Source organism: Nicotiana tabacum, chromosome 21, assembly GCF_000715075.1.
Source record: "Nicotiana tabacum cultivar K326 chromosome 21, ASM71507v2, whole genome shotgun sequence".
Classification (NCBI taxonomy): domain Eukaryota; kingdom Viridiplantae; phylum Streptophyta; class Magnoliopsida; order Solanales; family Solanaceae; genus Nicotiana; species Nicotiana tabacum.
The window spans coordinates 62,891,259-62,905,625 of NC_134100.1; the positions used below are offsets into that span (position 1 = coordinate 62,891,259).

Below are 14,367 nucleotides of genomic sequence, written 5' to 3' on the forward strand. Positions count from 1 at the left end.
GAATTTAGCTTTACATGGGTTCGATGGAAGAGGGCGGACGATATCCATTCCCCATTTCATGAATGGCCATGGGGATAGGACTGAATAAAGTTGCTCTCCGGGTTGATGGATCATTGGTGCAAACCTTTGACATTTGTCACATTTTCGAACAAATTCCTTTGCATCTTTTCCCATATCGATCCAATAATATCCTGCCCTAATTATTTTTTGGACTAATGAATCGGCACCGGAGTGATTCCCACAAATACCCTCGTGTACTTCACGTAGGATGTAATCGGTATCTCCCGGACCTAAGCACACTGCCAATGGTCCATCGAATGTCCTTCGGTATAGCGTTCCATCCGAAGCCAACGTGAATCGAGCAGCTTTGGTTCATAGAGCCCTTGAATCTTTAGGGTCCGATGGGAGCTTTCTGTTCTTTAAATATCCAATATACTTATATCTCCAATCCCAGGTTAAGCTCGTAGAATTTATCTCGGCATGACCTTCTTCGATCACGGATATCGAGAGTTGAACGACAATCCCCGAGCTTAACTCACCTTACTCGACCGATGATCCCAAGTTCACAAGTGCATCAGCCTCGCTGTTTTGCTCTCGTGGAACATGCTGTAAAGTCCATTGTTTAAAATAGTGCAAAGTGACATGTAGTTTGTCCAAATACCTTTGCATTCTATCTTCTCGAACTTTGAAGGTTTTGTTTACTTGATTTACCACCAGCAAAGAGTCACACTTGGCTTCAATGACTTCTACTCCCAAGATTTTAGCTAGCTCGAGACCTGCAATCATGGCCTCATACTCGGCCTTGTTATTAGTCAACCTGGTAGTTTTGATAGATTGCCTAATAGTGTTACCCGTGGGTGGCTTTAAAACTATGCCTAGCCCGGACCCCTTCACGTTCGAAGCCCCGTCCGTAAAAAGGGTCCATACCCCCGATGACGTACCCGATTTCAATAAGAGTTCTTTTTCGACTTCGAGTACGAGGGTTGGCGTGAAATCGACCACGAAGTCTGCTAAAATTTGAGACTTGATGGTCGTACGGGGTTGATATTCGATATCGTACCCACTGAGTTCGACGGCCCATTTGGCCAATCAGCCTGATAGTTTGGGCTTGTGCAAAATATTACGAAGCGGGTAAGTGGTTAATACGCATATGGGGTGACATTGAAAGTATGGTCTTAACTTTCTATAGGCGCTTATTAGTGCCAGTGCTAATTTTTCTAGGTGTGGATATCTAGTTTCTGCTTCTCCTAAAGTCTGACTTATATAATAAATGGGAAATTGCGTACCTTGCTCTTCTCGAACTAGGACACCGCTTACTGCGATTTCCGATACTGCCAAGTACAAGCAAAGTTTTTCGTCTGTTTTTGGAGTATGAAGTAGTGTTGGGCTCGATAGATATCGTTTTAGTTCTTCTAGTACCTGTTGGCATTCCGGGTCCAAGCGAAATCGTTTTTTTTTTAGTAGAGAGAAATATTTGTGACTTCGATCTGATGATCTCGAAATGAATCGGCCTAAAGCTGCAATCCATCCCGTTAGCCTCTGTACAGCTTTCACGCTGTCCACAGTGGTGATGTCTTCGATAGCCTTGATTTTATCGGGGCTAATCTCGATTCCCCGATTTGACACCATGAAGTCGAGGAACTTGCCCGAACCGAACCTGAAAGCACATTTTTCGGGGTTGAGCTTCATGTTGTATTTCCTCAAAATCTAGAACGTTTCCTGTAAATGGGTCAAATGGTCATTTGCGCGCAGGTACTTAACTAGCATTTCATTAATATAAACTTCCATTGATTTACCTATTTTTTCTTCAAAATTTTTATTTACTAGGCGTTGGTAAGTAGCCCCTGCATTTTTTAGCCCGAAGGGCATCACATTATAACAATATGTTCTATATTTGGTGACAAATGAAGTCTTTTCCTGGTCCTCTAGGTTTATCTGGATTTGATTATACCCGGAATAGGCATCGAGAAAAGCGAGGATCTCGTGGTCGGCCGTGGCATCGATCATGCGATCGATGTTGAGCAGCGTAAAGGAGTCTTTAAGGCATGCTTTGTTTAAATCCTTATAATCCACACACACTCTACGTTTGTTCCCTCTTTTAGGCACTACAACTACATTGGCTAACCATTCGAGATATTTCACCTCCCGAATGGATCCTATCTTGAGAAGTTTGGTTACCTCATCGTTTATGAATGCGTACTTTACCTCGGACTGGGGTCTTCTCTTTTGCTTCACCGGTATGAAACTAGGGTCCAAGCTTAGACAATGCGTCATTATGTCCGGTGGGATCCCTGTTATATCTAAATGGGACCAGGCAAAGCAATCAATGTTATCGATAAGAAATTAAATAAGTTTCTTCCTGAGTTCGGGGCTCAACCTCGTTCCTAGGTATACCTTCCGTTCGGGCCAGTGCTCGATTAGTGTGACTTGCTCCAGTTCCTCAATCATTGATTTGGTGGCATCGGAGTCATCGGGAATCACGAAGGATCGAGGTATCCTCTGATCATCATCTTCTTCGATCCCCTGGTTATCAGGTTGGGTCAAAGCCGATGTCTGTGACTGCTATTTGGTATCTCGTTCCCCTTCCGAGCCCGATCCCTTTACTGGCGAAGGCGAGGATATTGGTTTCACTTCCTCGACGACAAACATTTCTCTTGCTGCTAGTTGTTCTCCATACATTGTTTTGACTCCTCTCGATGTTGGGAATTTGAGGACCTGGTGTAGGGTCGAAGGTACAGCTCTCATGTTGTGGATCCATGGCATTTCGATCACGTGGAACTTCGTTTCCTGGATGGTTCTGGCCATGTCTATTGGTAGAATTATCTCGCCTTTGGTGGTTTCACATGCCATATTGAATCCGTTTAGAACCAGGGTTGCGGGTACGATCTGGTCTTGCAGGCCGAGCTGTTCTACGACCTTCAATCTGATGATGTTGGTCGAGCTACCTGGATCAATTAACACACGCTTAACTTTAGTTTTATTCATGAGTACGGATATTACCAGTGCATCGTTATAAGGTTGTATGACTCCTTCTGCATCTTCATCATTGAAGGACAAAGTTCCTATGGGTGTGTAATCTTGAGTTCGAGATAGCTTTTCTCTCACATTCGATGTCTTAGTACGTTTAAGCACTGGTCCCTAAGGGGTATCGGCGCCGTCGATGATCATGTGAATGACGTGTTGCGGCTCTTCTTGTTCGTTTTGCTTGCCAAAATCCCTATTTTTAAAATGGTTCTTCGCCCTATCACTTAAAAATTCTCGAAGGTGCCCTTTGTTGAATAACCGTGCCACTTCCTCTCTTAGTTGACTGCAATCTTCCGTTCTGTGGCCATGGGTGCCATGACATTCGCACATTTGATTGGGATTCCTCTGGGCAGGATCGGTCTGCATGGGTCGAGGCCATTTAGTGTCTTTGATGCGTTCAATAGCCGAAACGATGGCGGATGCATCAATGCTGAAGTTATATTCCGATAACCGAGGTACTTCCTTAGATCCGGCAGGCCTATCGAACCTACTTCTGTTCATGAGCCCCCGGGACCCTTGACCTCGATCACTTCTTTTGTTATTTTACCCGAGGTTATGTCTCGATTCACTGACTCTGTGGCTTCCGTTGTACGGTTGGTATCGATCCCCGATCGGACCTCGTTCTCAATTAGTATCCCTTCGAACAACGGGTTCAGACCCCAATTCATCATCTTCGACCCTAATTTTTGATTGATACCGATTGTGCACGTTGGCCCACGTGATGGCTGGGTATTCAATCAGGTTATGCTTTAACCACCGTGAAGCCGTCAAACTTCGTTCGTTCAAACCTTGAGTGAAAGCCTGAATATCCCAATCGTCTGTGACTGGTGGCAAGTCCATTCATTCCATTTGAAAACGAGATACGAACTCCCTCAGCATCTCGTTATCCTTTTGTCTTACCTTGAAGAGGTCCGATTTCCTTGTTGCGACTTTTATGGCGCCGGCATGTGCTTTCACAAAAGAATCTGCTAATATGGCGAACGAGTCTATGAAATTTGGTGGTAGGTTGTGATACCAAATCATTGCCCCCTTCGAGAGGGTCTCTCCGAATGTTTTTAACAACACAGATTCGATTTCATCGTCTTCTAAATCATTGCCCTTTATGGCACACGTGTAAGAAGTGACGTGCTCATTAGGATCGGTCGTTCCGTTATATTTGGGAATCTCGGGCATACAAAATTTTTGGGGGATAGGTTTCGGGGCTTCGCTCGAGGGAAAAGGTTTTTGCACGAATATTTTTGAATCCAACCCTTTTATCATTGGTGGAGCTCCCGGGATCTGATCGACCCTAGAGTTATAAGTTTCTACTTTTTATCATTGGCTTCGACTCGCTTTGTGAGTTCCTCGAGGAATTTAGCAATTTCGGGAGTAGTCCCCGATTCTTGCTCATTTGACTTCACTATGGCTGGCTCCGTTCTATGGGTGATTTCTCGAGGTGGATTGGGCTCTGGCCTACTTTGTAGCTGGGTTTGGCTCTGCAACTGAGCTATTGCTGCCTGTTGGGCTTGCAACATTTCGAAAATCATATGCAAGCTAACACCGTTTTCCTCGACGTTATGGGTATCTCGAGCTGCAGACCGAGTGCCATCATGGATGCTATTCTCGGGTTCAGCATGGAGGTTCGCCTCAATGGCTACATGCGAATTGATTTCTATTGGCGCTGATTCGAGCTCCAACGGCGCTTATAAGTGGCCTTTCAGTACTGGGTGTCAAGTTATTGTTCTCGTCTTGAAGACCGGCTCCGTTGTCGATTGGTGAAGCCATTTGATTGGTAGTTAGTCGTTGCTAATCCGAAATCCAAGATATTTTCGGAACCGAGCGCAAAACACAACGGTGTGTTTCTTTAGATTCGTATCAAATAACCAATATTATCCTTAGCCTCACGGTGGGCGCCAAACTGTTTACCCGAAAAACGGATGGAGTTGAATTTATACGTAGTTCTAAGGATATGTGGCGCAACTTAATACAAACTGTAAGGATAAATAGAAATATAAGTATGGATTGCAAAGAATGCAAAATAGATAAGGTTGTAAGAAAGATGAATTTTAGGACTAAACAAGTGGAATCAATTTAAGAAGTGTGAAAGAATAACTCTTTACTATGGGAGAATATAGTATTTTGATTACAATGTAAGCATAAAAACTGGCATTTACAGAAATGATAACCATGCCCTTTATAGTAGAGGGATCTTGCTTTAAACATAATTAAAAATATTCAGTGGAAGACCCACGATAAATTAGCTTTTTCACAGTTCCTGCCAAGATTCTCTCTTCTAGTGGGATTGCAACGGCTTTTGTCTGTGAGCTCGATCTTGACTCGAGCTCTCGATCTTGGTTTGAGCTCGATTCTGACTCGAGCTCTCGAATTGATTCGGGGTCAATGTTTGTCGGTCTCTGGATCATAAGCTTGATAGCTTTACTTTGCATCATAATTCGATTTGGATCCGAGCTTGATAATGATATCGAACTCGGCATTGATCGGCCCCTCGGATTCGAAGCTTGTTTGTACCATCTTCGGAACCCATCTCGAGGTCTCACTTCGATCGATTATCTTTCGAACTCGATCGGACGTACGAAAACCGAAATCTATTTCGACCATATACAATGTTCAAATAAAAAATTTATGCTAAACGAGTAATTCAAATGTCTTAAAGCCTTACGTTAGCTTGAAGCCGGACCTCTTTGTATTGTACTATGATAGGTCTCAAACGTTCTGCTATTTTATATCTTTATCGGAGTCTTGTTGTATCCTCCCCACCTCTTTATGCTTTTATAATTTGCTAATCGTATTATTGTACGCTTATGCTTTAAAATGAAACTCATCAACTTTTGAATATTATTATGATTATAGGTGAATAACATGTTTCCTTCGCCAATTTTTGCCACATTTAGAGGCGATCTATGAGACTTATTTGGTATTATTATGCTCACTCTTCTTATCTCGTGACTTTAATATATTACAATTATGCTATTATATGAAAAAAGTATTTACAACCATTGAATCACGTAACTTGCCGTGTGGACAACTTTGTTTATGACGACGCTTATGACGGGACAATTACGTTATTTGGTATGTTATTAACAACAATAATGGTTTGAATAACCATCATTGAATATCTATTTTAATTTCTATGCCTGCAGGGAATATGCAAGGATTGAACGACGGTTCTAAAAAAAAAATTGACGGATATTTTTGGCAATAGAATAATTTTCTATTAATTTTAAAACAATATTGAATCTCAATATTATCCTCTGAAGACGTAATCAAACCATCATACATTGGGATTATTAAATTTAAAAAAAACGTAATTGAGCTTTTAATGATATGGGATACCATTATAAAATGTCATATCTTTGTCTTAGTTCATTCAATAATATTGATCTGGGCACTAGATCTATTCCAGCTAACAAATCTGTGTATTATCCTTAAGTATTCATCAACAATGATTCAGAATTAATGTACTAAAGATTAGACCGAAAGGAAACATAGAACTACTTCAATGATGAAAAAAATAAAGAAGAGACAGTAGAGGAAACAGGCCTCAAAAGAGAGGTGAAGGACACATCAAAAGGACGATAAAGCTCTCAGCTGGGACGGACGATAAAGCTCATCTGATCCAATATAGAGAGTAACAACTGGAGTAGGAAATAAAATGGTATAAACAGGAATTAAGTGGACGTTATTCTAAAACATATATAGAGAGTAACAAATAGGAAATACAATGGTATAATTAAACAGGAATTAAGCGGCCGTCATTCTAAAAATTATATGTCAATTTGACGTCATTTGATCATAGACTTATGTTCCAGCCTATGAGTTATGTCAAAATCTACATGGACGAAAGCACGCTCAACTTCAACAAGTTGCTCCAATTTTTCCTGCAGTGTTTCACCAATATTATGTGCCTGGTTCAGGAACATGTCCTCTGGCAGCACTATATCAACCTCCACAAAATATTGTGTGCCAAAGTTATATGCTCTAACAGTATCAATGTGTTTGATCCTTTCATGGTGATTCCATATAAGATATGTTAACTTTGCTAGAAATTCGGGTGGAGCTGTTCTTCCAATAAGTGACCACACATTTTCCATCACTGTCTTTGCCCATGTGCTCATTGTGTAAAGTGCTATCTGAAACACACAACAGAGACTAATAAGATTAATTAATAAAGATATGCTACTTTATTCTTCAAAATGCTAATTAATTGCTTAAACTAAACAAATACTACTACTTTAAAAAGCTGTTGCAGTAACAAAGGATGATCAGTTCTCCATAGGAAATGCAAAAACATCTCAATTGCAACAACAGACAAGGTATACAAATAAAAGAACTATGTGGTGTTATTCTGAACTCACAATTATAGCTCCAGTAGGATCAATCCACCAGTAGAAATGGATGGCTAAGACTGCTGCCATTAATCCGATTGAGTTGGTAATGACATCAAAGAAATGATCTTGAGCATAGGCCCTTACAATTTCATTTTTGAATCTTCGGCAGTAGATCAGAAGCATAAACTTGACCACAGTGACAGAAACCATTATTCCTATCATCCATTGTTCCTTCTCAGGGTCCATATCAGGACGAGACTAATAATTAAAGCATAGAACCAGAAAAACAAATTGAGGTTAAGTGTCAAGCATATTACAATATTTCACTAGTGAAATTGCGGTAAATTAGAGTTCAGTCCTTCAATAAGAAATGTATCATGTGGGACTAATCTTTATTAATCTGTGCTTCATATGTAGTATCAAAACTAGTTGTTTTCAGTTAGAGCACAAACGACTAGTTCATCTTTATACATGGATTAGAGGGCATATCTTGTGTTACTGCAACTTTCTTTTAGTAGCAATTCAGCTTCTATTTTAGGTCTTTTGTCGCATTGTACGACATATTTCATTTATCAGACAAGCTAGTGGTAATATTCAACAATATAAATTGTCCATCAATTTTAAGAAAGGGATTACTTAGGGCAAAGGACTACCGTAAACTCTACTACAAAACAACTTAAAATCAACTATAGAAGTACAAAATCCGGAGAGAACTCTAGGCTGCTGATATTTAGGGGAAGAAGGAAATACGAATATTGTTAAGAGTCCCACACTGATTGAGGGCATAAGCTGTAGTCTCTTTATATGGCCCTAGAAGATCCTCATCTCACCCGAGTAAACTTTTGTAATACATGCACATATTGCGAAATCACTTGAGCAAAACTGTTGAGTTAGGTCCAAAATTCATTTTGCCTAACATGGATTATTAAAAGACCAGTAAGGATATTGTGCTCTCAAAGTATATTTGAGGAAACGTTCTTCATCAATTTGACATTATTTTTAGAAGTCACAATACTCAACCTTGTACCAGCTCACACATGACACATCCATCTCATGACACAGCTGAAGAGAACCAAGTTACATACCTTAGTTATGAGTTCTTTACCAGACTCGAACAATATTTGTAATCCTAGGGTCGCCATTACGGATGCAAAAACAACTATACCCTGAAAATATTGCAGCAGATCATTTCAAACAATAAACCATATTAATGTAAAAAATATTGCACACAAGCAAGATATTCTGGTTTACGTGCTACCCTTTAAGCTGTTAATTCTTGAGGAAACTGTCAGAAGGCACAAAGGTATTATCCAGATATATAAACATAAATTGGTGATCAGACATCTTTTCTTATTCTTTCTAGGGAGCTAAAGGAATATGTTTTTTCTTCTTTTTACTCTAATTTCGGAGAAATACCCTGAAACAAGGGTGTTCCTTGGAAGAAAAAACAGTAGAAGACTCACCACTGGCTGCATTCTCTTCTTTCCAATTGGATAGCGGTACTGGTTTGGCGTTTTCATTGCATGAGAAGTGAACCACAGAATAAATCCAGATAAGAGGTCTAATAGCGAGTCTAAGGTCGATGAAATTACAGCCAGCGATCTGCTGTCAATAGAAGCGTAGACTTTAGCAATGAAAAGAACCATATTTGCTATGTTTGACGCATGAATAGCCATTCGTTCGCTCTTAGCATGTTGCTTCATTTCATCCTGGCATTAATAATCATTGGTAGACAGGAAAAACAACATTATTTGTTGATTCTTATTACGAATATTAACAGAGATCAAGATTCAAGAAACCTAAGAATCTGACTGAAAGTCCTAATATACACTCGGGTTAACATGGAAAAACATTGTAGTTATTGAAGAGGCAGAGATTGATCAAGAAATCACCTTCTCCAAGAAGAAAAAGAACATAAACACAAGTAGTCTTATCTGATCCAGAGACACATGAATTTCTGAACACTAAAGGTGATTGTTTCGGTTGAAGGTGGAAATAGTGCAACAAAGAACAGAAATAACCACATTCATTAGTTGTGGCAAGTGAGGAAAAGACCAACCTCAGTTAGATTTCCAGGTAAATAACCACATTCATTAATTGTGTCCATCTCATTGAATCCTTCAAGCAGCCTTTCTTGCTTTTTGTAGTATTCAGCAACTTTTTTCTGATTCCCTATATATGATTACAGAGATTCCATGAAGCAGTCAGGTTAGATTAAAAAACAAAGTGAAAACTTTAATTGCCTAAAACAATGAATTTGGTTATCTGAAACCACCTACTTTAAGCATTATTCTTAAGGGTATGATAGCTTATATTAGCTTATAACACATTACTCTTGAATTATGTCCATTCCAAATAAGAGAGCCAATTTCAGTCCAAGAAAGATAAGTTTTTGAACTATTAGCTTCAGCAATCAAAGCATTTGGTAAGGGAACATTTACAAGTAAATAAGAGCAAATTTTGGTCCAACAAAGATGGATTTTGTTGCCTGCTTTGCAGATCACCCTTACAGATTATCAAGTGAACTTTTGTTCCTTAGCTGAAAATAAGTAACAACTTCAGTCTACCATTCCATCTATCATATCAGTCGAGTCGGCCCAATAACTTCTTATCTATAGATAACTCAAGAGAGAACTTATGTTCTCGCGGATGGAGAGGGATTCGAACCCCCGGTATTCTATAAATACTTCGGTTATCAAGACCGACTCTTTCAACCACTCAGACATCCACCCTATCCATCCGCGCGCTGACAGGTGGTCCTCAACCTGGTAGTTAAATTATCGGCGCCTTCTTAACTTTTAAGAGAGTAAATATGAAAGAAAAATCTAGAGCTGTAGAGAAAAATCAAACAGGACTAATAACCGCGGACTAAATAGAACACCCAAAACTCTTTAATATCTGGAACACCGTAGTTTTATATGCCAAAGGGAAGCAAATGTGACTAATTTCTTTTATAAGTTTACCTTCTCAACCAAAAAAAAAAACACTTTTACAAGAATGAGATCAAGTATATGATTTGAAGTTACTTCAAATAAAACATTGAAGTTACTTCAAATAAAACAATCTTAGGGGTCGCTTGGTAGGAGGTATAAAAATAGTGTTGAATAAGGTGCATCAGTAGTGCTGGATTAGTTATGCCGGCATTATACTGAGATTATTTCTTATCCACTGTTTAGTTTGGTATATTAAAGCATTGCATAATTTCTTAAAAAATTGATTGTTTACAAATATACCCTCTAGAAAAATATGGTGAAAAATATTTGGAATAGGTTTTGAGGGATTTGAGGGGTAGTTATGTCTTTAACCATGTTTATACAAGTATTAAAAACTTTTGCATTGCTAATACCATAGTTTGCTATGTTTTAGTTATACATAATATAATGCTAAATGGGATGTATAACTAATACAAAAAATGTACCAAACAAGGGATTAGTAAGGGGTATTATCACTTTTAGCCCGCGCTAGAAACTATTTACATCTGGTAGCCGGAAGTGTATAAAATTTGCATAATTTTTGTATATAACATACAAAATGTATATATATACAAAATACAAAATGTATATATATACAAAAAAATATACAAATTTTATACATTTTTTCGTCTATTATTTTTACATCGCCTATACATTGTCATTTTTCCAATTAGTAATGCACAAAGTTAATGCCTGCATTATTTTTTTTAATATCCCCTACCAAACGACCCTTAGTATGAAAAATCAGTAATACAAGCTTCACAATTGCATCCCACACAATTGTTCTTGGAGACTCGGAGTATTTAAATTTTTGAGATTTTCTATTTACTAAATGTTTTAGATTCAACTTTTCAAAATTCTTCTTTGCCAAGCAATTCTCTTTTCAATGATTCAAAATCGTAACTCTGTGCTTGTCCCACATAATTAAAGAAAGTAAAGGATTTGGATATACAACCATCTACCCGTTTTTCTCTTCCATTAATTGGAAGATGTAAATAAACAATAAGGCGCTAATATTTGACCATTTCCCCTCTTAAACCAATTAAAATTGCTAGAGCGGAAGAAGGAAAATTAACAAAATAATAAAAGAAAAATCTGACCAGGAACTTTGAACTTTTAGGACAAAATGAAGTCGCGACATGGCCCATGAGCTTTTACATATCGGTGTTTGAATTATAAAGTTGCCAGTTTATTTAGCAAGTTTGATCCCTTTGAAGTGCCCATCATATCTAATCGATTCAAAACTTTGTTAATAAGATCTCCTGAGCACATTAGGATATTCTGCTCCACTACAATGCTACAGACAAGAATTGAAACTTGAAGTAAAGTACTATTAGAAACAAGATTGTAATTTCACTTTTCAGGCTTCAACTCGCCGAAAATATCCAACTCCGATATTCTATATTCAGAAACTAAAGAACTACTTTTTTTGGTAATGCTAATGAACCACTTGAAAGGCGATAGTATTAACTATCAATAAGTTAGGTAATAGTCATGACTTATGATCAGAAATAGTAGTTAGATATTATAATAATAACACTAGAATACTCTAAGGTTACAAACTAAAAGGTCAAAGGGAAACCGAACGAGTTTCAAAGGCTTCAGACATAGTAAACAAAAATAACAAACACTAAAATAAATGTAAAAGGATACATCTTTGTATACGGTAACTCTTTAGCTTTAAATTTTCAAATAATGGCAAGTACTTAATTGTAGTTAGGATCAAATTAACTAGTAATTTTAAATTTACATATTTAGAAATTACATAAAAACTACTACTGTATAAATTACCATAATTAATATTCCAAAATAAGTATTTAGAAAACATTTGTAAAAAATGTGGTTAAAGAAAATATTATGTGACACCCCAAATAATAATAGATTAACATGGAACATAGGCACTAGTATAATATATGCAAAAAAGATTTTTTATTTTTTTTTTATTTTTAAATCCAACATGTGATTACAGGAGTAGTTGAAAAGAAAATTAGGCTAATGGCATGAGCTGAGGAATTACTGAAAGCTCGTAGGAGACGGAGGAAACTGAAAGATTGATGATCAGAGGAGCGGAGTTGGGGAAGATGGAAGTCAGTTGTGTTGAGCTTCCATGTCGGCCCCAGAGACATGGAGTGATCAACCACCGCCTGAGCAGCGGGAGACAGCAACTCCGTCCTAAAACTGTCGTCCAGTGTGACACTCTCATTACTGCGACTGATTTCCATGTTTAGATGAGTAGCTGCTGGTTAATTATGAACTTCGTTGGAACTTTGAATACTGTTTATACTAGAATAGTTATTAGGAATACGGCGTGAATATGGACAATGGGAATGCAAAGGATTCCGTACCACTCACCCACCGTCCGTCCAATCAAGAAACCACGCACACTAGCTTACGTTAGTACTTATACTACTATACTGTCATATTTGTATTTAAAATCTTATAAGACCCCAAGTACAACCTAAAACACACGTCCTACAGGCCTACCCCACGCACCCCCACCCCCAATGTTTCATTCGGTAAAATGATCTAAACCAAACTTCTCCCGGGCCAAAAATACCGTTTATCCTTAAAATTGGATAACAATTAAATTTATAATGTGATTTTAAGAATACGTGATTTCACCTAATACCAATTGATAAATGTGAAGATTAATAACAGAAATGAACTATAAAGTAAAGCGAACCTGTGTTGAAACGGAATTCAACCCTCGAGCTAGGGTGCCCTCGAACTGATTGACACCAAAACAGTTAAAAATAAAGCAAGCCAATGAACAAGAGAGTATAAGCTAAAGAGAGATCGTTATATTGACTTTTTTATGCGAGAACAATATATCCCTTACAAATGGTTAATGCTCCCTTTTATATAGTAGATGAATTCTACTTATGGTATAACTTTAATTACAGAAGAAAATCTCATGATTAGTTAATTAACTATTCCTAATTTGATCTATTCCGAGATTTTCGCCATTATCTTCGACCAGTCACGGATATTTCGTCTTTTCGTTATTATGTTATCTTCGATCTTGCTCGATGCATGTCTCATTTGGTCTCGATCGTTGTTGGCCTCGATCTCGACAAGTACCTCGAATCCCGAACTTGGTAGCTTGTCCTCGTACCTTGGTCTGATCCACTACGGGGCCAACCTTCGATGCAGCTCCCTGGTCCCGGTATAATGTGGTTTTAAGAACACGTGATTTCACGTAATACCAATTGATAAATGTGAAGATTAATAACAGAAATGAACTACAAAATAAAGCGAACCAGTGTTAAAATGGAATTCAACCCTCGAGTTAGGGTGTCCTCGAACTGATTGACACCAAAACAGTTAAAAATAAAGCAGCCAATGAACATGAGAGTATAAGCTAAAGAGAGAGAGCGTTATATTGGCTTTTTTATGCGAGAACGATATATCCCTTACAAATGATTAATGCTCCCCTTTATATAGTAGAATAATTCTACTTATAGTATAACTCTAATTACAGAAGAAAAACCCATGATTAGCTAATTAATCGTTCCTAATTTGATCTGTTCCGAGATTTTTGCCATGATCTTCGACCAGTCACGGATATTTCGTCTTTCCGTTATTATGTTATCTTCGATCTTGCTCGATGCCTGTCTCATTCGGTCTCGATCGCAGTTGGCCTCGATCTTGACAGGTACCTCGAATCCCGAACTTGATACCTTGTCCTCGTACCTTGGTTTTATCCACTACAGGGCCGACCTTCGATGCAGTTCCCTGGTTCCGATCAGATAGAAAAATTGGGTGGGCTCATTTTTAACCGTATACAGATAGTCCCCTCATTTTTTGGAGTGTAATGACAAGAAACGAATTGAGCCTTCAATTTTTACCTCGGCATGCCATGACGTCACCGTCGTGACGTAAGCGACGGAAGTGACCGAAACGTCCCTTCGGTACAGTTCCCCAAGTTATTAATGTGTATCAATTGGTGGTCGGCCACTAGTGCCCTTGAACTGTCGCTGTGAATCCCATAAATATGCCTCTTTTTACACTCTTTCAAACTTTACTTTCAACCTTTTCTAATC

The 14,367-nt window shown here is 38.3% G+C and overlaps 1 protein-coding gene and 1 non-coding gene across 5 annotated transcripts; both read right to left on the reverse strand.

Annotated features, from left to right (window-relative positions):
- Positions 1-6,732: 6,732 nt before the first annotated feature.
- Positions 6,733-12,698, reverse strand: LOC107805554 (metal tolerance protein 9-like). Of its 4 annotated transcripts, none has more exons than XM_016629615.2 (6): positions 12,342-12,698; positions 9,412-9,524; positions 8,816-9,061; positions 8,438-8,518; positions 7,380-7,610; positions 6,733-7,154 (listed from the first exon to the last, which is right to left on the reverse strand). In XM_016629615.2, exons 1-6 carry the CDS (start codon positions 12,544-12,546, stop codon positions 6,807-6,809), a joined length of 1,224 nt encoding a protein of 407 aa, XP_016485101.2. In that variant the 5' UTR covers positions 12,547-12,698; the 3' UTR covers positions 6,733-6,806. The 4 variants fall into 4 exon arrangements, with proteins under 4 accessions (XP_016485101.2, XP_075098518.1, XP_075098519.1 ...); XM_075242417.1 differs by lacking the exon at positions 12,342-12,698 and adding an exon at positions 11,425-11,789 and having other exon boundaries at positions 6,734-7,154; XM_075242418.1 differs by lacking the exon at positions 12,342-12,698 and adding an exon at positions 9,794-10,891 and having other exon boundaries at positions 6,734-7,154.
- On the reverse strand, positions 9,999-10,084 carry TRNAS-UGA (transfer RNA serine (anticodon UGA)). The gene has a single exon. It is a non-coding gene; the product is annotated as a tRNA-Ser (tRNA).
- Positions 12,699-14,367: the final 1,669 nt, after the last annotated feature.